Source organism: Crassostrea angulata, chromosome 2, assembly GCF_025612915.1.
Source record: "Crassostrea angulata isolate pt1a10 chromosome 2, ASM2561291v2, whole genome shotgun sequence".
Taxonomy (NCBI): domain Eukaryota; kingdom Metazoa; phylum Mollusca; class Bivalvia; order Ostreida; family Ostreidae; genus Magallana; species Magallana angulata.
In genome coordinates, this window is record NC_069112.1 from 58,435,632 (window position 1) to 58,463,458 (window position 27,827).

Below are 27,827 nucleotides of genomic sequence, written 5' to 3' on the forward strand. Positions count from 1 at the left end.
TCAAATTTGAATTTTGATATCGGGTATTGTTAACAACATAATTTAGTTTTAAGCCCCCATTTGAAGAAGGGAGGGCAAATTGCTTTGCTACTGTCCTTCTGTCTCTCTGTGTAAGTCAGTCCACTAACAGTTTCCGTTCATTTTCTTCGCAGAGGTTGCATTTACTGAAATGAAGTTTGGTATTCAGATTTATTTTCAACCATATCACCTTTTCTGCCAAAGCACTCTATTTTTGTAATTTCTGATTGTATTCTATTTAGTACTTTATGATCATTTTGTATGGTCTATGGGTTTCTGGAGTTAATTACTTACATTTTCTGAATGTTTTTATATTGAGTAATACATGTACTAACAACGTATCAGTGTAAGATAATTCATATTATGCTGCACAGTTATGATTATTTGAAGTAAGATATAGTGCAGTTGTTTGGGAAGGGGGGGGGGGGGCTTAGGATGAAGAAAAGGGGGATATAGTTATTACCATGGTTTGTACGTTATTCTGCCTCCTCTTTGTTTTCCAGAATAAGAAATGCACCAGTTTTATCATTAATATTTTTTTGCCTTCAATCAAGACCACAATTAAAAAAAAATATTCTAGTCAAAGAACATTTTTTTGGGTGTTCAAACAAAACCATTTGGGGGTACAATTCAGCTTTCAAACATTTAACAGAAACATTGTTGTCTTGTTTGTATCAATCATGATTTTTTTTTTTTAAAGAATGCAATTAAGAAAACAAAAATATTGCAAATAGGATAATGTTAATGTATCACCTAATCAAGTACACTAAATATTTAACTGATCAGAAAAACATTTTTTACATATTATTTATCTAAAAATTAGAAATTTTATTATTAGTTTACATTATGTCCATCAAAAGGATCAAGGCATGCCATAAAGTGTTTGGTTTGTATGAGATTGTATTCTTTTTCGCAGTCATAAAAGAATTTTAAGCTGTCTGCTAGTGCCATTTAATAGGAAAAAACAGACGATAAGTCCAAGAATTAAATTTAACCACATATATCTGTTTGCTTTCAGTAAAAGTGGCCAAAAAATTTCCAACATTGATCCATGATTATAGACACGATCTTGCGGAAGCAAGAAAAAAGCTCAACAAACTCAGCCCACCTGCTCCTAGTGAGAAGGAACACGGCACACCTGCTCCTAGTGTGAAGGAACACGGCACACCTGCTCCTAGTGTGAAGGAACACATCACACCTGTTCCTAGTGTGAAGGAACACGGCACACCTGCTCCTAGTGTGAAGGAACACGGCACACCTGCTCCTAGTGTGAAGGAACACGGCCCACCTGCCCCTAGTGTGAAGGAACGCGGAGCACCTACCCCTAGTGTGAAGGAACGCGGCACACCTGCTCCTAGTGTGAAGGAACGTGACTCACCTGTTCCTAGTGTGAAGGAACACATCACACCTGCTCCTAGTGTGAAGGAACACGGCACACCTGCTCCTAGTGTGAAGGAACACGGCCCACCTGCTCCTAGTGTGAAGGAACACGGCACATCTGCTCCTAGTGTGAAGGAACACGGCACACCTGCTCCTAGTGTGAAGGAACATGGCACACCTGCCCCTAGTGTGAAGGAACGCGGCACACCTGCTCCTAGTGTGAAGGAACACGGCACACCTGCCCCTAGTGTGAAGGAACGCATCACACCTGGTCATAGTGTGAAGGAACACGGCACACCTGCTCCTAGTGTGAAGGAAAACGGCACACCTGCTCCTAGTGTGAAGGAACACGGCACACCTGCTCCTAGTGTGAAGGAACACGGCACACCTGCTCCTAGTGTGAAGGAACACATCACATCTGTTCCTAGTGTGAAGGAACACGGCACACCTGCTCCTAGTGTGAAGAAACACGGCACACCTGCTCCTAGTGTGAAGGAACACGGCCCACCTGCCCCTAGTGTGAAGGAACGCGGCACACCTACCCCTAGTGTGAAGGAACGCGGCACACCTGCTCCTAGTGTGAAGGAACGTGACTCACCTGTTCCTAGTGTGAAGAAACGCGACACACCTGCTCCTAGTGTGAAGGAACGTGACTCACCTGCTCCTAGTGTGAAGGAACACGGCACACCTGCTCCTAGTGTTAAGGAACATGGCACACCTGCTCCTAGTGTGAAGGAACACGGCACACCTGCTCCTAGTGTGAAGGAACACGGCACACCTGCTCCTAGTGTGAAGGAACATGGCACATCTGCTCCTAGTGTGAAGGAACACGGCACACCTGCTCCTAGTGTGAAGGAACGTGGCACACCTGCCCCCAATGTGAAGGAACGCGGCACACCTGATCCTAGTGTGAAGGAACGCAACACACCTGCTCCTAGTGTGAAGGAACACGGCACATCTGCTCCTAGTGTGAAGGAACATGGCACACCTGCCCCTAGTGTGAAGGAACACGGCACACCTGCTCCTAGTGTGAAGGAACACGGCACACCTGCTCCTAGTGTGAAGGAACACGTCATACCTGCCCCTAGTGTGAAGGAACACGGCACACCTGCTCCTAGTGTGAAGGAACACGGCACACCTGCTCCTAGTGTGAAGGACACGGCACACCTGCCCCTACTGTGAAGGAACACATCACACCTGCCCCTAGTGTGAAGGAACACATCACACCTGCTCCTAGTGTGAAGGAACACGGCACACCTGCTCCTAGTGTGAAGGAACACAGCCCACCTGCTCCTAGTGTGAAGGAACACGGCACACCTGCTTTCATTGATAATGAAGATGGAATATCTGCTTTTAAAACACATACTCTTAGTGTCAAGGAATGTTGTACTCCTGCTTTTAGTGAAAAGGAACTCAGCACACTTGCTGCCAGTGAAAAGGAACTCAGCACACCTGCTCCTAGTGAAAAGGAACTTAGCACACCTGCTCTCTGCAACAAGAAATTGTGCACATCTGCTTCCAATGGCAAGAAACATAGCCAATGTGCTTCTTGTGACGAGGATGAGGGTGGTGGTGACTTAGAACTTGGCCAACATACTTCAGACCAAAAAGATCTAAATGATGAAGTTCATCAGAATCATCCTTTGCTTAATGAGCAGAATGGTAGTGCTCTCGAACAGGAAGTCAGTAATTCTTTTATTATTGAGGAGCTGAATAACAAGGAGGATTTAGAACTCATCAATTCAATTTTGGCTCTTGACGATATTAGTTCTTGCAGCTCAGTATCTGGTGATCCTTCTTACATCCCATGCGAAGATGAATATGATACAGATCATTCTAACAAAATATTGACAGTCAGACAGAAAAAAAGAAAACGATCCTTGGCATTTAACCAGAAGGAAAACTGGTGCAACAATTTAGATGAGGATAGTGGTCATGACCCTTTTGTCTCATCAGGAGATCACAATGAATCAGACGTTTGGATTCCTAAAAAAAAAACAGAGGAATAGCCCAAACAAAAGAAAAGGACAAAAATCCAGAGTAATTGCAAAGAAAAGAAAAGTTATTATTGAGGAGGTCGTAAGTGACAGCAAGTCTTCGGAAGGTGAGGATGCAATGGGTGATGTCTATCCATGTTTGAGTATGCCTAACACAGATGGAGGAACACTTGACTCCAAACTTGTTAAGAATTTCAATAGACGAAAAGAAGTCTCCTGTAATGAGGAAGGTGATGAGAAGTCAGACATGTCTTCTGAAGAGAATCAATGTGCAGAAGATGATGATGACATTTATGTCAGAGAGTTGTCCAAAACAAACATTTATGACCAAGTACATGCTTGTGCATACTGCAGCAAAGTACTAACAAATATCTCCAAGCACTACCAACAGATACACAAAAATGAACCTCAAGTGAGAGAAATAATGGATTTCAGTGGAACTAAAAAGGAAAAACAGGTTCTTTGGAATATTCTACGTAACCGTGGGGACCACAATCACAACGAACAGGTTATTGCAGAAGGTAAAGGGGAGCTAATTTTGTGGAGAAGACAGCAAAAACAAGTAAAACTAGAAGACTATGGACCATGTCCTGGCTGTTTCCAATGGCTTAAACTATCAGAGAGTATGTCCAGCGAAAAATGACAATGAAAGAACTAGTAGTAAAGGAAAATTGCGGGTTCAGAGTTTGTATCTTTGTGGAAAGCATCAAAGCAAAGCCAGCAAAGCCTTAATAAACGAAGTCTTTCCCATAATGACTAATGACATTATTTCTAAAACTGCTCAACAAGATCCTCTTATTATATGCCTTGGAAATACGTGGATGTGCAGAAACATTGAAAATAAATTAAAAAGAAAATATTATACTTCCTCTAGGATGAGAGAAGCTCCAAGACTGTTGTTAAACGCCAGAGACCTGTTGGACTCTAATTTATCTATGTCTGACTTGTTGCGCCCAGAAAATTTTGACAATGTTGCAAAGGGAGCATTGATAACTGCCTCACCTGGTTTTGATGATGAAGAAGACTTGCAAGCCCCCTTAACAGCTATAAGGCTAGGCTACGAGATAAAACGGATGTTAAGTGTAAAATGGGCAGAGGGAATCAAAAGCAAAGATAAAACAGCAGCTAAAGACAGTAAGAGCTTCCTCAAGTTCATGAAATTCGAATGGTCCACGAAAGTCACAAAATTAGCAACAGTCACACTTCAAGTTCGTAGCTTCAACAAAGAAAAAAGTATCCCTGAGCCAGAGGACATTATCAAAATTCGGGAAAAGATCCTTAATGACATCAAGAACTTCGATGAAAAGAGCACAACGCCACAGAACTTCAGATTTGCTGCAGAAGTATCTCAGGCTAGATTGTTGCTGTATAACAAACGTCGATCTGGCGAAATAGAGGGTATCAGGTATATTCAACTTTTCTTTCTTTTTTAATCATTTTGATATGGATCACCCCATGTTTCTTTTGAATTTCATGATAAAACATTGAACAAAATAAAATGCTTTATTTGTTGAGCTTGATATTAATATATTTATTTTTCTGTTTTTCAAATAGGGTGAAGGACTATGTGAGAAGGCAGCAAAGTGAGGTCATTCAAAAAAAATTCTTAATGGTCTCCCATTGTCTTTTCCATAATACTTCTGCGGCCTTTTTGTTGCTTTCAATAAGTCGTAGGCACATTTTCATACCAGGTAATGTTTTGGATTTGTAACAGTCAGAAAGACATTCCTTGACTTCTTTTTCTTCCTGTTTGGACCATTTTACTCTTGTTGCTATATAAAATATATACAGGTAATATAAAAACATGTATACATTGGCATTAAAGCAAAGTCCTATAAAATGGCTATGGAGTATCATTTTTGTGCTAGAGCCAATACTTGCAATGTCAAAAGTGATCTGATAACAACTTTTTCCTGTACTTAATGGCTTAAACAGGTTGGGAACAATTACCTTATAGCGATATAGTCTCGTTTAAGTGCGAATATTCTTTTTTACAGTAATAGGAAAAAATCCTATAAACGAGGGGTTTAATACAATGTGTCTGTAAAACTCCGCCCTATTGTAAACTTCGTGGGGAAATCTGCTTCTTTCAACTGACCTTCCTGACAAGAAATACCACTCCTTGTGAGAACAAAATGGTTTCTAACTCACGGAATTCAGACTCAACTGCATTGAACAATTTTTCAATATAAAACATTGTTTCTAAATATAGTTTGCTATATTTGTAAATTTGAAATATCCACATTCATTATAACCACCACATTTGTTAGAAATTTTACAAAGGAATCAACATAAAACTAGATGCTGTCATTAGACAGTAATACCCGCACCATGTGTTTGCCCCTAAATAACACTGTTTTGTACCAGTTTAATTAAAAATGAAGACTATATGCAAGCTCTGGTAATACAATTAAAATTTATGCCCCCACCCCGTGGCGGTTGCCGGTTTTAGATTTGCTGCTGTGTGCCTACATGAACATCATCGTGTGCACAGATTTAGAGAAGGGGTGGGAGTGAGGGGTCCAGACCCCCCCCCCCCTCCACATGAAAATTCATTTATATCAATTGTAAAATTACCAAAATACACCTTGGACCCCAATGCTCTTACAGACATGTAAATACTCTACCCATTGCGCTTCAATGTTAGGTAACATTATTGGGGGGGTAAATATTTAATCAATATTTAATATACGTTATTGTTTATCTCAATAGAAAGTATACATGTACATCACAATATGCAGGTGTTCTGCACCACCTTAAAGCTGTTATTTTCCTAATAAAATAGTGAAAGTGGATTTGAAGAATAGGTCATAAAAATACATGCATGTTACAAATGAATGATCTTTGTCTGAAGTTACGTACACAACACAGGTCTGCATGTCTCATTAGCGGGTACTAGTTTTACCCAGCTCTTCGATTAGATGGGTTCACGTGTATACATACATGGGTGTTGCTAAAACGCGGAACGGAAAACGGAACGGAGAGCGGAACGGAAGGGAAAACGGAAAATCTTATCTAATGTTATTTACCTCATAGATTTGTTAATCATGCTAAAACGATATACTTTATGTACCTTTTTAATTTGTTTTGAAAGATATCAGATTATTTATTCAAGAATATTTATTTCCTCAAAATTAACAGTACATGCATTGACCACTATATTCTGTCCCAAAATATCCTCGATTCACTTTTTGCTGTATATTTCTATATACCTCAGGGTTCACGCGATTCTCTTTTAGAAGCATTAAACATTCTCATTATTCGTTCTTTAAAACGTCCTCTCTAGCTGGTATAAATACACGGCTAAAAATAAAGAAGTCTACGGGGTTTTGCATTTCAACAGACCCGGATAATAGTGTTGAAAAATTGTGCAAGGTCTTCTGAGTGACTTTCAAATGGAGAAAAGATGTCAACATTTTCGATTATAAATCGTCCAAATGTGCTGCAGGAATATTTTGGATCGACAGACTATAGGCCAAATATATAATTGGAAAATCAAACCAGGCAACGTCTAGAGCTCTCTATTCGGATCATATGTATATAGCTGCTGGGATAAACAACTGCTTAGTAATGCAAACGTAAACAAAATTGCATTGCTAAAAATACTAGTTTCACAAATTACTAGTTTCACAAATTACCGGGTATTTTAATGTTTACTGTATTTTAATTTTTAATGTCGTCAGTCCTACGTTTTTTTTTTCTTCCATCTCAATGATACTGTATCGTCTGTATGATAAAAGATCGTCTAGAACACCGAAAATTCAATTTTGATGTAAGAATATATGTGCATTATATTTGAAATATAAAAATACTCAAAACACGTATAAAACGCTTTCACTAACTGCATACGTAACGCTGATATGCCAGCAATACCATATAAGAAAAATAAGTAAAAAGTTATAGCTAATTTAATTTTAAATCATGATAATGTTTCACAATTCGTATATATACATTTGATTTTTCCGTTTCGTACTCAACTAAAGCCGAATGAATACAATGCTATAATTGATAGACATTCATATGAATATTAATAAGATAACAACATGTTGATAATCATTCATTAGATATAAATAAAAGATACAAAGTAAATCGTTTCTGGCCAGACTATACCCTTTTTAAGCGATAAACGTGATGATATTTTCCATTCCGTTCCGCTTTCCGTTCCGTTTTCCGTGCCACGTTTTAGCAACACCCATACATACATGTCTGTGTTTTCCGTATGCAGAAAAGGATTAATATATTAGTTAAGATCAGCTAAAGGAATTCATTATTGTGTTTTAATTGGATTATCATTATGATGCTGACCAATATAGGTATGCATAATACATGTAGTAGCAGTAGCACAATATAATGAGATGCCAGCATACATAAGTTCTACTTTCACTTTCTAAATGTGATCTCCCTTTGACAGCATACTGTATCATCATCTTCTAATATTTAAATAAGCTTATCATCGTTACCTATCCTATCGCATTTGTAAAGTTTCTATCATTTTAGTTGCAAAAGTTTTTTTTTTTGTCAAACTGCATGCACTATTGAGTTGACCCCATATTGACCCTGTATAAACAATTTCTTATTAAATTTGTGTATTACATGTAAGTAGGTGTAGACACTTATCATTTTTATATGAGTTATAATAGGAAGGAAGGAGTATTTCTTTCTTAATGTATTATAATGCATCAAATACAATGTAGGTCATGACCTTATGGAACTGTTCTAGCTGACCCCATGAAACAGGAAAATACAAAATATCTTCTAATGTCATTATGATGCATCAAATGGTGTAAAGTACATTAATGACCCCCAGGTCTTGTCTTTAACCCCCCCCCCCCCCCCGCCCCGCCTTTATGAAATAGGAAATGATATGATGCACTGTTTATTTTGTTAACTTCTGAGATCCTCATCCCTAAACTATAGTCATTAATTGTGCATAAAATTGTATATAGATTATGCCCCCTTGGAGACACCCTGACATTTTAGAACTAGAAATAATAATGTATTTTATCTTAATTCATATGTTATACAGTAGTGTTTGATCCATGTGGGTAATTCCTAGCCTAATGATGTCACTGCTTTGTTTAGGAGACTTTACAATTGCCCCAAATAGGCGAATACACATGGAAGTGATGCATATAACATTTTGTTTATGAATCTTAAAAATTGAATTAAGCAATTTCCAAATGTTAATGTGAATCACGAGAGAAAAAGCAATCAAGAAATGATTTAAAATTTGCTACCGTACACATGTAAGAATGTATTAAGAAGACTGAATCATTATAACCAGGTTAGATAATTTGGGGGGGGGGGTGAATGTGGAGTATAAACATTTATAATTTGAATCATTTATTGTTATTAATTTTAACTTGTCAATGAATACTACTTATTGATCCAAAGGTAGAAATATGACCTCTGATCATATCTCAATAGATCATTTGTCAATTATGCAAGGTGAAATATAATTTTTTTTAAGAATAACATTTTTTACCAGTTTATAAAAGTTTTTAGACACCCAAATTATATTTTGATTTTAATAGATCATTCGACAAGGGAGGGGGGGGAGATCAGTTTATATTTGAGTTTGTTTGGGAGTGGGGGTTTCAAGTCATATATTTGACAATTTTTTAATGTAATTTAAAATAAGACTAAGCCATACTACAGTCATGAACATTAATATTATAGAACAAAACACAAACTAATACATGTACAAGTATATATACATACTAGGAAGTATTACAAAACAGATGATTGATCTATATCTGGCCGGGTTCTTAAATTGAATCATATATCATGTACATATTATATTATTGTTCAAGGCATTTAAGATGGTATGTAGGTAATGATCCCAAGTGCTCTTCCAGAAATTATTAAATATCATAAAAACCATTGAGATCCCCACCTTAATCAAATTGAAAGATATTATTCCTCATTAGGTCATGCAGGCGCATCAGATCATTATGGCATGTAAGTCATGACCCTAAGGGGTCATCCTGACCCCGTTAGAATCAGAAATTGTCAATTATCTTTAAATTATTGATGTTTGATGATCCTATCTATATTTAATCTTTATTATTAAGTCTCACGAATGAAATTTGGAGACTTATTGTTTTTGTACGGTTCTTAATACATGTATTATTATTCTTCATCTTCTTTTTCTTCTTTCCTGCTCTGAACTTGTTTCTCAGAGATGGCAACAGAATTGTACAAAACTCTAGGATATGATAGGCCTGCATAACTAGTTGTGCACCCTGGTTTGATTTTTCTCATTTTGGGTTAGACAATCACTTTTCGGGGGAGGGGGGGGGGGGAGGGGGGTGTCAAAAGGGTGTGGGGTCTAACATTGAACCTTGTAGGAAGAATCGTAGACTCTATTGTAAATGGTAACTTGAAAACGGACAAAGATAATAATATAGGGTTTTCATAATCATATATTGGCTGTTACTGGCAATATATAGGGTTTATTAGATCTGACCCCTGGGGTCATCCCCACCCCCCAGGAATTTGAAATTACTATATATCTTAGAAACTGTTATAATCACGACCCCTAAACCTTATATATTCATGTTTCTGATGTCAAGGGGCATCAAATGTTATGTAGGTCATGGGCCCTGTGGGTGGTCCTGACCCCCTCAAATAGCAAGTCCCTTAATCTCTTCAAAACAGTTGAGATCCCCACCCTTAAACCATATATATTCTTGTTCCTTGTGTCAAGGGGCATCAAACGGTATGTAGGTCATGGGCCCCGGGGGTGGTCATGACCCCCCCCCCCCTTGAACAGGAAGTGCACGAATATCTCGAAAACGGTTGAGATCCCCACCCCTTAACCATATATATCCTTGATCCTTAAAGGGCATCAAAAGGTATGTACCGGTAGGTAGTGGGCCTCAGGGTTAAATTTAATTTTTCAAAACCGTAATGCACATCTATGGAACAGTTCCTATCATATCCCAAGATATGATGTGTCTATCCATTAAATCATAAAAGGAGTTCTAGGATCTATGTTTTTTTTTAAGTGATAAACGTCAATTTTCTGCTACTTTTTGACTCCCTGGATGAAATTTTAATTTTTAAAACCTTACTGCACATATATAGAACAGTCCCTATCATATATCAGGATATGATTGTCTATCCATTAAATCATAAGAGGAGCTCTTGGATCAATGTTTTTTTTTTAGTGATAAACGTCAATTTTCTGCTACTATTTGACTCCCTGGATGAAATTTAAATTTTTAAAACCTTATTGCACATCTATAGGACAGCCCCAATTATATCCCAAGAGATGACGTAGCTACTCCAAAAGTTGTAAGAGGAGTTCTGGGAACCACATTTTTTTTTGCAAAAAAACGTCATTTTTTGTTGCCCACTGATCCCTTTACTAAAAAAAAATTCTGGAACCTGATCACGCCTCAATATGACACCCCCAATCATATTCTAGAAGATCATTTGGCTACTGCCAAAAAAAATGACGTTTTTGAAACCAGTTTTTTGTAAAAAAAACGTCATTTTTCAGCCATTAAATGACCCCCAGGACAAAATTGAAAATTCCGAAACCTTATTGCGCATCTATAGGATACCCTAAAACATATTCCAAAAGATGATTTGTCTACTGTTGAAAATGTAGGAGGAGTTCGAGGAAGAAGGTTTTTTTGTGAAAAAACGTCATTTTTTACCAATTATTTGACCCCCAGGACTAACAGAGAATTTTTGAAACCTTTTTACAAAACAACATGATACCCCAAATCAAGCTCCAAGAGTTCAGTTTGCTGGTTTATAAGATGTAAGAGCAGTTTGAGAAAGTAAAACGTGACAGACGGACGGACGGATGGACAGACGGACGGACGGAACAGGGTAGCAACAATATACCCGAACTTTCTTTAGAAAGTGCGGGTATAATAAACTAAATACCACCGCTATACCTGGGATATTTCTATATCCATATTCGCACTATACAAGTTTTTATTATTATACTTCCATGTTAGATACTGAAATCTGATTGATTTAGACGGAGTTGATAATCATTTCTATTACCTTCAGCGTTAGCAACACGCTTGGCAACGGACCGACAGTACGAATTGTTACATGCGCGTACGGTTCGCCGTTATAATCATGTCATTTCTATATAAAAGCAGTAAAAAAAATTCTAAAATTAAGACATTCAGTACAATAAAATAAATAGAGCCTGTTGGGGAGGGTAACAGTTGAAATTGACATCACTAAAAAACAATTGTCAACCGACGCGAAGCGGAGGTTGACAATGATTTTCTCGGGGTGTGAATTTCAACTGTTACCCTCCCAAACAGGCACTATTTATATATTGTACAAGTATTATTTCAAAGACAACATTTATTCAAACAAGAGTGAAAAGGAATACTGCGCAAACTTTTAAGAGAAAAGCGTAAGTATTAATGATCGCAGGACCCGGCTGCCGACCAGTTGAACACTATGCACATTTCTGCTTTGAAAATAATATTAAAGAAATTATTCTTCTGGATACTTCGGAAAAACCCCTGTATTGTGCAGGTAAAAAAATCTTGTCTTTCTTTCACTACTTCCTTCCTTTCAACTCCACGTTGCTAAACACGGTTTATCACCTGTGTGAATAATTGTTCTTTCTATCCTTTTCTTTCTTTCTCAAAAGTATGCGGTATCGTTGGGAAAACTCCGCCTCCTGTCACTCTTGACCAATCCTAGACCTGTAAAGATACTGGTGACCATCAAGAAATTTGCACGCAGCCTTGACTTACATAATATTCTGCTGACCATGTACAATTTACAAAAAAAAATCAATCATGTCCTGTCACTTCGTGGGAGAAGAGGTGATTTGCTCTGGTATATAATTGCATTTTTTGTATCATTACTTGTAATTATTATATGCAAAGTATGGTTAGTTTCAAGTTTTGAACTTTATTTGTATTTTTATGTTAACGTACAGAGCCGGAAAAAATTACAAGGGGGGGGGGGGGGGGGGGGGCAGGCGGAAGCAAACCTATTCCTCCTTTCTATATTTGAAAAAAACATGTTAATGTATAATCAATCTTGTGCGAATATTTACGGTTTTAATGCATTTTTGAGAATGGATTTGAATTTTTTTTCAGACCAAACAACGATCACAATGACTGACACGTTGTCTATGCGTGAGTTTTATATATTACTGTAATAATTTTTATATTTTTGTTGTTCGTTTATTTTGTTTGTTAATTATTTAGTTTTACTTGGGGAAGGAATTGGGTCGATCTCTTTTCTTGTTCGTTTTTATGTTGTTGTTGATTCTTTTTTATTATTATTTATTTAGATACCAGTCCTCCATCTATCAGCGCGTCGGTAACAACTGACAGCAAGCGAACATCCGCCGGTGTTCTCATTGATACTCACACTCATCGTACATTGTCCACTGTTACTCACACACAGGTCCAAAGTTCATCTCGTGCCACTCGCTCACACACCTAAACTTCCACCCCCGTTGCTCACACACATGATCATACATCCACCGGTTCTACTCTCACACACACACCCACGCATATCCACCCCCGTTATTAGTACACAGGATCAAACACCTATCGGATCTACTCTCACACACCCGCACACATCCACCCCCGAAATTAGCACACAGAATCAAACATCTATCGATTCTACTCTCACACACCCCAGCACATCCACCCCCGTAATCAGTACACAGGATCTAACATCCATCACTCCTACATCTACTTCCACAGTCAACATTTCCACAGTCATTACATCCACCTACATTAATTCATTTCTTAAATTATAAATTAAGTAGAGTGGCCCCAGGTGGAGTTTAAATATAAAGTATGCTATTTTGTTCATGTACAACGTATTTATAATTAATTTTTTTGTGTTTAATTTTATTACAGTCCAAGATGCCTATGGCCTGGCAGTCTCTGCTGTGGTTATGGTGCTCCTCCTCCTCCTGGGAGGGATCCTACGATCCATCTTAAGCCATTTTGGCATTAAATGCCGCGTCCCAGTGAGGAGGGGGGAGGGAGGCGGAGTGATGTCGAAAACCCCCAGCCACGGGACGAGGAAACCCGCCCCAAAGAGCGTGTATGTACAGAAGTTAACCTAATTGATCGTAACAATAAAAAAAGACCTCTTAAAAGCCTTTTCATATATAGATATATATATATAGAATAACATTTTAAATATATTTTGTTTAACAGCTGGAAATGATGGAATCGACTGCCACGGGAAAAACGGATCAAGACAGACCGCTGTCAATTGGGGCAAAGGGTGGCCGACCCCGCACGATGCCCCCCAAAAAGTCTCTCCTGTTAACTCCGCCGTCTTACTACCTCAGATCGTAAGTCAAATGTTTTATTTCAGATTTCTCTATACTATACATTTAAAGGATTTTTCTTTGATTTTTAGCTCCAAAAAGTTAAGGACAGAAAGACAAAAAGGACAGTGCGCTATAGTCAGATAGACTGTGCAACCTATTTACATGTTGAAAACAATTTTGATTAAATTTTATTGGATTACTATCATTGTTTGTTTAAATGAATTAACTGAAATGACAACAATGGAGCTATTGTTCTGGGCGCGTGCGGCTGTAGAGAGGGGGAAAACAATGGGCTATTGTCTGACCACCGGTAGGTGTAAAACAATGGATCAATGTGAAATTGATACCCGTGATCAAGAACAATCAATGTGAAATTGATACCCGTGATCAAGAACAATCAATGTGAAATTGATACCCGTGATCAAGAACGGAAAATCAATGGTCTATTGTTCATTGGATTTTCTAGATGTTAACGTCATGAAATTTTCTATGACGTAGTCTTTTCGTATTTAATCTTGTTTTCAATCAAAATAAAACTTCATTCTAAACTCGCCATTTTACAAGAAAAGGTTGTATAATTAAATGTCGTTTATTTAAAGTAATCACCATCAGTTTTACATCTACCGGTGGTCAGACAATAGCCCATTGTTTTCCCCCTCTCTACAGCCGCACGCGTCCAGGACAATAGCCCCATTCAGTTGAGAACAATAGCGCACATTGATTTTCCCCTCTGTACAGCCACTTATACTACTTGTATAATAAATGTAATATATATGTTATACGTATTTTAAATAATCATTAAGAATAAAATTTTCAATGATTTACAAAAGTAAACGTTGAAGCTTGTATTTACATTACAATAGATCGGTACGTTTTACTGAGTTCACCTTAGATTCATTTAGAGCTTGCTGCAACACAGTGGGAAAACAGGACATCTTTACCCCTCAAAGAAATGTTTACATTCTTATTCTGAAATGTTCAAGACGCCCGCACATCCCTCTTCAAAATTTGTGGAAACATCAAAATGTATTTTAGGGGTTCGAAATTACTTCGCCCGTGTCCTAGACTCTTCTCAATTTTTTCCTGGTTTATCTCTTGTGTCTCGGAGACGAGGTGAGCCTCGTCGAGTCTTTTTTGTTCTTATTTGATGAGTGAATTTTCAATCAATGATTAATTAAAATGTTCATTTACGTATATGAATGGCATGATCGTGACACATTGTACTTAAAACATTACTCAAGTATTATTCAAGTTCATTAAGTATGTTTTTATTAATTGTAATTTTTAATAAAAGCAAGAATTATATGTAAGTTGTACTCAGAGGTATACATGTAGAATTTGTGTTCCTTTTTTAAACGTGTGCAAAGTGATATTATTTAAAGAAATTGAAATGATACACACTAATGGTTGTTTAATGAAATCAACTATTTGAATTGTTGCAAGAAACTTTTTTACTTGATAACATTTAAATGATTATTAAATGGCAAATCTATATGACTGTATATATACATAATTTGTGTAATCTGATTGCAACTTTGTAAATGTTATTTTTATGATTATTTTCGCTCGATTGATGTTATTTTCGGTCAGTTAAATACTCAGTACCCAAGTAAGTAATCAACTCACAATTCTAGTATGTATACATTACGTAATATAGTAAATTGAAAGGCGTCATTTTATAGTTGAAAATTGCAGATGTTGCCTTTTCAGGGAAACGTACTCAAAAGAAGTATGTCTCTCTTATGATGAGTTCTCATCATCTTGGACCTTAACCTGGACGTCAACTGCCAAATCATTTGTATTCATCATGTTTATTTTTCTCTCAGATTGTCCATCTGTGTTATTTCTATATTGTGAAGATTCGCACAGGCGGTTACTATCAAGCACGCTCTGTATGGCATAATTCGAAAGTCAAAGTTGAAGGTATAGGACCTCTTTTTCAGAATCCCACTTTGCAATGACATCCAACACTTTAAACTGAGGATCACATGCCATCTAAAGTTTTTTTGTAAAATTAGCAACTTCTTTGCATCTACCCGCTTATCAAACGCATCTGCCACAAGACTTCCCAAAATATGGCGATGTTGATCGCTTGGGCGATTGCGTAAAAGGTCAACTAGTGTTTTCTCTGATAATACTGTTAATTTTAAAGTTCTGATCAAATCATTATGAATTATAGTTTCTTCAAGTTTAATCTGAAAGAACATGAAAATACACATAAAATGTTATATAATTCAAATAGATATTATATATTTTTTTTAATTTAAATTACTTTAATATTCAGAAAATTTGTGAATTACTTTCTAAAATGATAAAATATATTTATATAAATGAACTGAAAATCATTTAATTGTCACAACCGTCACACATTGTCATTACCATGACGAGAACGTTTCGAAAAATGGGCACGGTAAAGACAACTATTATGTTAATGACCTACAGGGCCAAATCGTGTCATCATGGCTGCTGATAGCGTCTGAATTGGTAATAAAATTAATCAAGTTTATCGACGACCTTTCATGTTTTCGTTTAGGCTGAGGTGTTTTTAGTTTTTGTTTGTTTTTTTTTTTTTTGCATACGGTAATGACACACAATAAACATTATTTTAGGTTGTTTAATGTTAAAACCGAGTTTTAGCTATTTCCTTCTTTTTCCAAACTTCCACCCTGCATCATCTACAACAATTTTCCCGGTTATAATCAGCCACGTGATATTTATAAAAACATTTCAATCTTTGTTTGATGAAAAAAAGCGATTGTTTAAATTATTTCAATTTCTTGCGAAATCTTGATACACATGCTGAGCACTTTTGGGGCATTTGTGTGTAGAATGCCCCGAACATGAAAATAATTTCAGAGAATTTCGGTTTGACCTTGACCTATGACTTTGACATTTTCCAGCTGGCATAGAACTTCAAATTCAATCTCATTTAATGTCATTTTTATTCAAACTGAGCAAATTAATCAAATGGGAAATAATCTATGGTCTAAAACTGATTATGAAGAGATCTGCTTTAACCTTTAATTGTCTTAAGGTCACTGCACGCCATTTACCAAAAAGCCCTGTTTAAGAAAAGTATCAGCCTAAATGGGCTAACTGGAGAATATATATATATATATGCTCTTAAAGGGACATGGTCACGATTTTGGTCAAAAATTATTTTTCTGATTTTAATGTTTACAATGCGTAAGTAAGGCATTTTTAATATGCAACCAAAATCTGAGTGTCATTCGTTGAGTTATAAGCGAGTTACAGAGCTCACAGTTCCTTACTATGTAAACAGTGCCTTTTTTTTACATTTTGAATGTTGAAATGAAAAGTCCTATTTTAGATCTTAAATAAAAGTGTGAACGTTATGTATTGTTTATTTATGCTTAAAATAAATAAAGAAGATAGAAAAATTAGTTTGAAAAAGATTTTTTACTGGTATATTGAACCTATGTAAACAAAAACAGGACACGAGCCTTGTTTATATAACAAAGAATTGTGAGCTCTGTATCTTGCTTATAAACTAATGACTGACTATCAAATTTCACTTGATCAATAAAAATGCATATCTAAAGGATTAAAAATGCATATCTAAAGCATTGTAAATAATAAAAACAGAAAAATAGAATTTGATGAAAATCGTGACCATGCTCCTTTAAGAAAGGATTTTTGTTTGATCTAATTTGACCTTGACGTATGATCTACAGACATCATTTAAAGTCACTGCATACCCTTTGACCTAAAGCACCATGTGGATGAAGCTTGAGCCTGTTTGGAGCAAAGGGAATGAAGATCTACTCAAGACAAAGATTTCTCATATAATTCTGCTGCGACCTTCACATTTGACCTTGAAAATTGGTTCAAGGGCACTACACACGCGTTATTCATAAGCTCTGTGTATGTGAAGTATCAACAAAAAGGCTAAGTGGAAAGTATACATGCTCTGAAAAAAGTATTATTGCATGGTCCGATATGACCATGACCTATAAAAATCTTCATTCAAGGTCTCTGCGCACCCTTTGACCGTAGACACTTTGTGAGTGAAATATGAGGTAGATTGGACTAAGGTAAGAGAAACTATGCTTCGGACAAGGATTTTATTTATAATTCTGTTAAGAGCTAGAAACATACCGGTAGTTAAGGTGGAATAACACATCATTACAAAATGGTTGACCGCTGATCGAAGTACGAGTACATTTGATTTTCAGTAGTATAGAAATAAATAACAAGCACTTTAATGTTGTTGCCATTAATATTTGTGGTGACCAGGTAAAGGAATTTGTAATGCGTTTATATTGGATTAACACTACAATGTTATCAATACAGGTGTATGTACATTACTATTTTATGTAACCTCATCAGCACACACACACAAAGACTTTAAGCTTCAAAATGTCTTTATTTTGCAATCTAAACGACACAATCAAAAAAAAAAAGAATTATATAGAAATTTCTCTCTACTGTTCTGTTTAAAAGATACACAAAAACAGCTTATTTTTTTTAAATTAAGGTGGTATGGGACACCTCAATGTCGTGTTTATTGAAATTAATAATGAAATGAAGTGTAATTATATAAGTAGTGTCTTTCGTAATATTGTCACCTAACAGCGTAGTGTAGTTGATAAGATGGTTAAATACGAATCTGTAAATCATGAGTTCGAATCCCGCTGTGGGTTTTAGATATTTTACCTCTGTTATTTACCTCTAATATTTTTAAAGGCTATTTATTGATTAAATATTGTAAAATTTGAAAATTCTAAACCGGTAAAAGTTTTTTAATTATAATATACTTTAATCTACAATAATATCAACAGATGTCCGATACCACCTTAATGACTGCATAGTTATAAAACAAAATGTTATTGCAGATATGCTACATGCCAATTAGAATGGGGTTTTTTTTTTCTCAAACGCTGTATAAAATATAAAGGTACACAGTTAAAATATATACTGCATGAACTATTAGAAATGAAAAAAAAAAAAACAAAGGAAAAGAAGTTCAATGAGCAACTTTAAAAAAATTGTCAATATGAGTAAGACTCGGCACAATTAGAACAAATTAATCTGACGCGATGAGAACAGCCGCATTTAATGGTGCAAATATAGAGATATACGGTAACATAAGTATACGGTTTCACACTGATAGTCGACCTATCAAAATGAACTTAGACAATAGTAAAGTCATATATACTTCAGAATTACTTTCTTACTTGACTGAATTTTTAGATCTTACTTTACCCGATTTAAAAAAAAATGTTTTCCCTTGGACTGAAATGTCACACTTTCATTGGTTTTAACATTGCACGTGATTGCCTCATATATCTCTATATTTTTTCTGTGAGAAATAATATTAGGCAGTATGGCCGTCATTGGCCGATGCTTCACTTACTCATTTCGACATTTCATAGTATTTAATACATAAACCGCATGCCGTACGTTCTTAAAGTATTTGGAGTAGTTGCCCTTTGGAATTCTTTAAAACTAGAGTAGTTGCCCTTAGAATATTGAGGTTACATTGTTTTGTCTGGAGCAGAACAAAATGGCAGCGTCGAAATTTGCTCAAATCTCTGCAGAGGAAAGGGAGAAAACATTTAAAATTGAATAGCAACAAAACATTGTAGGTAAACATGGGTGAAGCAAAGATTTGCAAAGAATATTTGAAAGGTAAGATTGAAAATTTTGAAAAGTTTAAATGTGTTAAAGTGGACGAGATGTTGGGCATCTTGTACATGGCGTTGCGTAGATCATCGCTATTTGTGAATAAATATGTCGCTTGATAGTCCTCGGGAAAACAAAACACTTATTAGGTTACAGTGCTGCTATAGTGAAAGTTGACAAAACTATCCTATCCTATCCTATATCCTGCATCCTATCCTTCAAATAAGCTCTATCCTATCCTATCCCATACCTTCAAAATATAGGAATGCAAGTTAAATGAAACGAAATTTAAGAATAAAATGATTTTATCAATTAATGTAGAACTCAAAATGAATAATTAAATCTTAAAAACCGAATTCTCTTCGAGCGGGATGATTTACTTACCTGTGCTACGGTAGAATCAAATCGTACTTGGGATGGACACAATAACGTAAACAAACAGGTAAGCGATTCGATTTTTGATTTTGTTATATTTACGCATAAAAACAGATAAATAACTTCGATGCACTTATTGAGGAACTGTTAAATCACATATTTTTATCAAATTAATTTCTTATCACATATCACCGAGCGTAATTTTCATTATTCGAGCGATTCGTTCGGCAATAAATGTAAACACGATCTGGAAATAAATAATTCCATTAGTAAGTTTATATCGTTTATAGTTAAACAACTCGGAGTTATTTTTAAAGTATAAATTCTTAAACATTTATAGCTAGCTACCATTTATAAATTGGTTCAGGTTAATATCGGACAGAAATATGCGTCCCTGTTATTGGGCATCGAAGAAATGATATGGAACGGGAAGCAATGTCTGTTTCTTGTATACATGTTTATCTTTTAAAATGCAGAGTTGATCGTTTATAAATTCAAGCTTTTATTACTTTGCAGACTTTAAATGAAGTAAATACAGAAATCTATTTCTGACGTTGTCAAATGTTGCATCGAATTTTCGCAGTAGCTCCGTACTTGCGTACGAATTGACAAAGATGTAGCGCTGACATTTTAGCGCACATCAATATTATGCACCGCGTTCTTGATATAATAATCATTCTTAAATGGTTTAACTTGTAAAATGTATTAAATTGACATTGAAAATACATTGTTAAGCCAATTTTCGTTTCGCAAAATAACTCTGAAATTTATACTCGAATCTGATTGGCTACAGGATGCAGGATAGGATAGGATAGAACTTAACTTTGATATTTCTATCATGTATCGTGCATCCTGCATCCTATCCTATCCTATCCTTGTCAACTTTCAGGATAGCAGCACTGCAGTTACTGACTCACTTCGGAAATATATTGGGTTGATAAATCTCATAGACGGCTCGGCTTTGCCTCGCCATCTATGACATTGATCAACCCAGTAACCTTGTCGTACCTCTGAAAAGGATGTTTTTGTATTTTGTTAAATTATCATTTCCATAGGGAATGCTTCTTTTAACGCAGGAAAACAGCTTTATTGGGAGTGTGACGTCTGTTTACACACACACACACACACACACACACACGAAAAAGACTTCGTTTTGAGGTTTTTAGTCAGATATTTTGAGAAAGTGCCTCTATAGTGTTACATGTATATAGTGAAAACAATTACAGATGTGTACCTTGAAACATAATTATGATAGTTATACGGATACGCCGAACACGTCAACTTCACAAAGAGTGAGATACTCAGTTATCTTGGAGATCTTTACGAATCTCCCCTGTGGTGACGTCGGACAGTCGATGACGACCAGCTGTGACGCAGTACCGGGGCCAGGAAAGAAACCACAGGGAGTGTTGACGTCTGATTCAGTCAGCCCTACAGTGACGGTGACACCTCTTAGCCGGTTTGACAAATCTAGAATAGTGAAAAAACATTATAAAAATAAATAACAGAAAAACATTTCAAGAAATGCATTTTTCAAATTTTAATAATTTATTTTCTCATTATATTACTCTTATGCATGTTATATTAGAATATAAATGACTTTACAACGAACACGTTTGAAACACATTAAACTTGATAAGTAATAAAATTCCTGCAAAGAAAACAAGAAACTAAATGACAACCTTTACATATGTACGCTATAGATTCAATGATTTTGTCAAAATGATAGACCATTACTGCAAAACTAGAAAATCCACATTGTATCCATACATTATATTTCTATTTTGCTGTGCTGATACTTTGTACGCTTACCTCCATTATGGTCTATTCCTCTGTTGAGTATTCTGACAGATTTGATGGAATAAACAGTCAGTAGATCCACCCTCCACCAAGGATTGGTGTCGCCCTCCCATGTGTGTGTACACTTGTCTTGGTAAATGTCTGTACCTCTGTTGCCGTCCACTGCATATTCAGCCCCAAAGGGCGACATTGTTGACGACTGTTTCGTATGTTTGCCCAATGCAAGACCTAGCAGAGCTTTCAACGATATTACAGATGAGTGGGCGTAGAGCGGATGATTTTTAAACGTTATATGAATCAACACTATACATTCAACCCCACCCCTCAAAAAAACACATTCAAAACACAAACCCCTTTGTACATGAAATATACAATTTTGGTAGTAAGCTTCCTGGTCTACATAATTATGATTTAAGTAATTATGAATTCTTGGAAGTAAAGAAGACGTTTATTATCAATTATTTGCATTCACATAGGTGACCATTTTGACCCAACATTACAGTCAACACCCATATCCGGAGGAACATGAAATATTTAACTTTATAGAGCTCTTTCTGGTCAACATATTTATGAATTCAGTTTTTAAGGCGTGGAGATAATACTCGGCAGTCTACTCGCAATCATCTGGATTGGCCATCGTCAGATTTTTCTTCTTTACCGCCTTCTTAATGCGCATAAGAAATGAGTTCTTTTAAGTGTTAAAAGTATTACATGTTTGTTCCATTTATTCAGCTGAATTGTGTACACAAATCGAACTTTGCCTTCCTGGTTATAGACAACTTATTGTATAAGTATCAATTTGCTTAATCAAGAAATGGTGGTTGAATACAATAAGGTATAACAATTCGCTAAATATTATTTTAATGTATCGCTTAAATTTTAATTGGAGACCGTGCCCGATCGAAAGGAAATTTAATATGTAAATGTATTTGTTATCGGGCACGATCTCCAAAAAATGTAAGCGATAAAGATATCTAAGGATGAATGACCATCTTTAAGTCCTCCTTAAAGATAGCTTAAAGACGATCTTTAAGCCACCTTTAAGCTATATGTGCTAAGGTGGCTTTAAGAAAGCGTAAAGATGGCTTAAAGGTAGCTTAAAGGCTATCTTTAAGCCACCTTTAACTTATAAATCCTTAATGTCCAAACTTCTTTAAGACACCTTTTAGCTACCTTTAAGCCACCTTTAAGCCATTAAAAAAAAATTAATTCAATTTTATCCTTAATATACCAACAAAATGTATTAACTATATGGGCTAAAGGTATTATGGTTTTTATTTTTGAAAATAAAATGAAAAAAAAATAAATAAAAAACGCCTAAGGCGAGAATCAAACCCGGGACCCTTTGTTCACTAGCATCTCCTCACATCCTCTGTGCGACGGTAACTTACATATCATAGGTGGTTTTATATCCTATATATCAGTGGCTAATGAATCAGTGTGTTTAGTGTGTATATATTAGTCGATATTGAATATATGTATTGAATGTGTATTTTTAACTTGAAAACATTTTGACAAACCATTCAGTTTGTAACAATCAATTATATCTAATTTATAAATTACATTGTAAATTGCATGTATTTAGATTGAAATACGGAACTTGGTTTTCAGTGAAAACAATATATTTATATCTCAAAGGAAACCGTTAGGCTCACTAGCAGGCCTTCTTAATGAATTTAAACCGAGTAGATAGACGGCCATCTAAATCATAGCTATAAAAATGCAAGAGAGAAAATGAAATCATTTCTTTTATTAAATGCAACTATTAGGGTATTAGTTCTAAGCAATTTCCCGGTTTTCATGATCACGGCACCGTTTCCAGTCTGGGCGGACTCCGAAAACGGAGTAAACGGAAGTGATTTCTCAAAAGTAAAAATACTCCGAAAAAGGAGTTTAACGCATGCGCAGTTAATCAAAATATCACATTTTTACGTGAAACAGGGCACTCTGGAAAATTGATCGTGCAAAGCGGATTATTCATATGCAGGTCTGAAAATACGTTTAAATGCTTTATAAGACATGTTTCAACAGAATGTATCTAGCAAAAATATACGTTCGTTGGGCAAATCAAATTGTATTTGCTGTCAAACACAGGGCGAAAAACCATCTTTAAGCAAGTCCTTAAAGGTGGCTTAAAGGTGACTTAAAGGAGCTTAAAGGCTATACAACCTTTAAGCCGCCTTTAAGTCACCTTTAAGCAAGTGCTTATAGGTCCTTAATGTCCAAACTTCTTTAAGCTACCTTTAAGCCACCTTTAAGCCACCTTTAAGCATCTTTAAGTGGCATTTACGCTCTCTTTACACTGCCTTTACGCTGTCTTTAAGTGGCCTTTAAGTCAATATTGATCAAGCTGCACAATAAAAACATATATTAAATGCAAAAGCTCTTTTATAGAGATGGAAGGGGGTCATCCGAGTGATAATATAATTTCCAAGGAAGGGGGGGGGGGGGTGTTCCAGGCGGTTTTAATCGCGTCGCTCCATTAAACACAGATCGCTATCATCAGCACCGCTCTGATGGACACAGATTGCCGTTATAAAATTCTTTATAATTTTTGGGGGTTTCAAAATTATTGTAGGTATGAGCGCAGTCTCTGTATCTTAATATGTGCATAAAACTAATTAAAGTATGTTTGTTTCCTATTATAAATTAATCGGTGAAAAAAATCTCTCTCTCTCTCTCTCTCTCTCTCTCTCTCTCAGTTCATCCGGTTATTAAACAAAATAAAGATAATGAACCAAAAATGCATGATTTAATTTGTTAATCGGTTTAAGGTTTGTATTTTTTTTTCAATTTTCATTATTTCTAACTCTTGATCTGCTAGATACATGTTAAAGATGAAAAGACTCTCAACTGCCTTTGTTATATCGGGCAGGATATTACTGCTTTGTTTGTCTAGACAAAGTTTTGTTCGTTTGTGTATATCTAATTAGAGTCTATTGTTTGTCCAACTTAAGAAAACCCCTGGAACTAACACAGAATATACAAGATATACACAGCAGTTGTGTCGTGTGCCCAGGTGCATGTTTGTGTATATCTAATTAAAGTCTATTGTTTTTCCAACTTAAGAAAACCCCTGGAACTAACACAGAATATACAAGATATACACAACAGGTGTGTCGTGTGCCCAGGTGCACGTCAGGGTTTCTAAAGGCGTTGAATCTTAGTATGTACGAGTATACGATAAGTCTAGTGAATAAAAGTTAATTTACATTTGTAATTCATTTTCAAAGTATTATTTCCTAGCTCTGGGTTTCAAAGATGTTACGTCTACAAATTAACGATACATGTATGTAAGAGTAAAATCTTGAGGCTAATTAATTAATGTACCGGTGGTCATAAATAGGGGTTGATTATTTAAATATATGTATAAGGGTAAATATGTCAAATATACCCGGCCTGGCACATCATTCAATTGTATGTACAAGTCATTTGCAATTGTCACATGCAGTAAATACGTCACCGGTAATTGGTAATTTTGTTTGTTATAGAATTGATAGTTTAAAAATCATGTACATGTACATACAATTACATGTAAATATTTAAACATATTGGAACGGCGCCGCGATCATGAAAACCGGGAAATTGCGGGAAATTGAACAAATACCCTAATAGTATCAATGCATTTAATAAAAGAAATGATTTCATTTTCTTTCTTACATTTTTATAGTTATGAATTAGATGAACGTATATCTACTCGGTTTAAATTTATTAACTAAGAAAGCCTACTATAGTGAACCTAACGGTTTCCATTTAGGTATAATATATTTTTGTTCACTGAAGACCAAGTTCCGTATTTCATTCTAAATACATGCATGCATGTAATTTATAAATTAGATATAATTGATTGTTACAAACTGAATGGTTAAAGTAAACACATTCAATACAGTGATTCAATATCCACTGATATATAGGATATAAAAACGCTTATTTATATGTAAGTTACCGTGGCGCAGAGGATGTGTGGAGATGCTAGTAAACTAAGGGTCCCGGGTTCAATTCTCGCCGTGGCCGGGTTTTTTTTGTGGTTTTTTTTTTTCATTTTTCTTTCTAGAACAAAAACCGTTTTAATACCTTTTCTTTCATAAAGTTAATACATTTTGTTGGAAATTAAGCACAATATTGAATTAAATTTTTTTTAATGGCTTAAAGGTGGCTTAAAGGTGGCTTAAAGGTGGCTTAAAGAAGTTTGGACATTAAGGACCTATAAGTTGTCCTTGAAGGTGGCTTAAAGGTGGCTTAAAGATAGTCTTTAAGCTGCCTTTAAGCCATCTTTACGCTTTCTTTAAGCCACCTTTAAGCAGTACTTATAGCTTAAAGGTAACTTAAAGGTGGCTTAAAGATCGTCTTTAAGCTACCTTTAAACACCTTTAAGCTATCTTTAAGGAGGAATTAAAGATGGTCATTCATCCTGTGAAAGTTGGTCAATTCTGTTTCGGATGAAGAAGTCAATAAAGTGAATATATTAATGTTTTTTCCATGGTTTCACTATTATTAAAGATGATTTATGTGCTAGGGTTTGAAAAAAAACTATTACTGTGAGGTTTTCTTATCCCGTTTTTAGTCATTACACCGTTCTTTTGATCACGCGATGACTCGCCCAGTCGGCACTTCTAAAAACCTTGTATACATCGTAATTAGTCGTATTTAAAAAAAAAAAACCATCACCTTTATTAAAGGCTTAAATGCTTACATGAGTGCAACATTTAAATTTCAATCTCCATACTTCAAAGTTTTAATTTGAAGTCTGATTTTCTTGTCTTATAAGTCCTGGTCGACCACGTGTGAGTTTTAATATTTGTATGTATTTTTCCCGTTGTTTACCGAAACATTTCCACATTTCTTTTGAGGTATAATTTTAAAATTAACCATTTCTGAGTCGTTTCAATTTTTTTTCGCGCTTCTGAAGGATTTTATTCTATTTTTGTCCTCCGCCGCAACGCGGTGCGGGGACATAGAAATGCCGGGCGTCCGTCCGTCCGTGGGTCCGTTGGTCCATGGGTCCGTGTGTCTGTGGGTCCGTGCGTCCGTCCGTCACACTTTTTTGTAAGCGCTCTCATGCCTACAAATTTTGACGGATTTTAATTAAATTTATACCAAATTATACCCTGCTGGTCAAGCAGTATACTAGTATCGAGTCTATCGACCAAGGCTGATTTAGGAACTTGACCGAAGTATTAGTGGTATAAACATTTGGTATAAATTTAATAAAAATCCGTCAAAATTTGTAGGCATGAGAGCGCTTACAAGGTCAATTTTTGGATAAAACAGTCATTATTGTGGTCAAAGTCCCAGAACTCCAACAAAAAGTATCGACCAATGCTGATTTTCAAACTTGACCAAGGTAATAGTGGTGTAAACATTTGGTATAAATTTAATGAAAAATTTGTAGGCATAAGAGCGCTTACAAAAAAGTGTGACGGACGGACACTTGGACGCCCGGCATTTCTATGTCCCCGCTCCGCGTAGCGGCGGGGGACAACAAAGCAGTAATATCATGCCCGGTATAACAAAGGCAGTTGAGAGTCTTTTCATCTTTAACATGTACCTAGCAGATCTAGAATTAGACCTAGAAATAATTAAAATTTTAAAAAAATACAAGCCGTAAACCGATTATTAAATCAAATCAAGCATTTTGGATTCATTATTTTCATTTTGTTTAATAACCGGATGAACTAAGAGAGAGAGAGAGAGAGAGAGAGAGAGAGAGAGAGAGAGAGAGAGAGAGAGAGAGAGTTCACCAATTAATTTATAATAGGAAACAAACATACTTTATTTAGTTTCATGCACAGATTAAGATACAGAGACTGTGCTCACCCCTACAATAATTTTGAAACAACAAAAAAAGATGAATAATTTTATAACGGCAATCTGTGTCCATCAGAGCGGTGTTGATGATAGCGATCTGTGTTTAATGGAGCGACAATTAAAACCGCCTGGAACACGACCCCCCCTCCTCCCCCTCTTCCATGGAAATTATATTATCACTCAGATCACCCCCTCCCATCCCTATAAAAGAGCTTTTGCATTTAATTGTTCAGCTTGATCAAACTTGACTTAAAGGGAACTTAAGAGGGTTTAAAGACAACTTAAAGGGAGCGTAAATGCCACTTAACGATGCTTAAAGGTGGCTTAAAGATGGCTTAACGGTGACTTAAAGAAGTTTGGACATTAAGGGCATATAAGCTCAGCTTAAAGGTGGCTTAAAGATTGTAAATCCTTTAAGCCACCTTTAAGGACTTGCTTAAAGATTGTTTTTCGCCCTGTGTATGTAGTGATTTTATTTCAATAAGAAAACATAAATATGCAGCTGGTTA

The 27,827-nt window shown here is 35.8% G+C and overlaps 1 protein-coding gene and 1 pseudogene across 1 annotated transcript; one reads left to right on the plus strand and one right to left on the minus strand.

The window, feature by feature from the left end:
- Positions 1-932: 932 nt before the first annotated feature.
- On the plus strand, positions 933-13,348 carry LOC128174570 (uncharacterized; annotated as a pseudogene).
- Positions 13,349-20,965: 7,617 nt separating this feature from the next.
- Positions 20,966-22,147, minus strand: LOC128174571 (fucolectin-like). The gene is made up of 3 exons (XM_052840090.1): positions 22,129-22,147; positions 21,523-21,813; positions 20,966-21,180 (listed from the first exon to the last, which is right to left on the minus strand). The coding sequence occupies exons 1-3, from the start codon at positions 22,145-22,147 to the stop codon at positions 20,966-20,968; spliced, it is 525 nt and encodes a 174-aa protein (XP_052696050.1).
- Between the last annotated feature and the right edge of the window lie 5,680 nt (positions 22,148-27,827).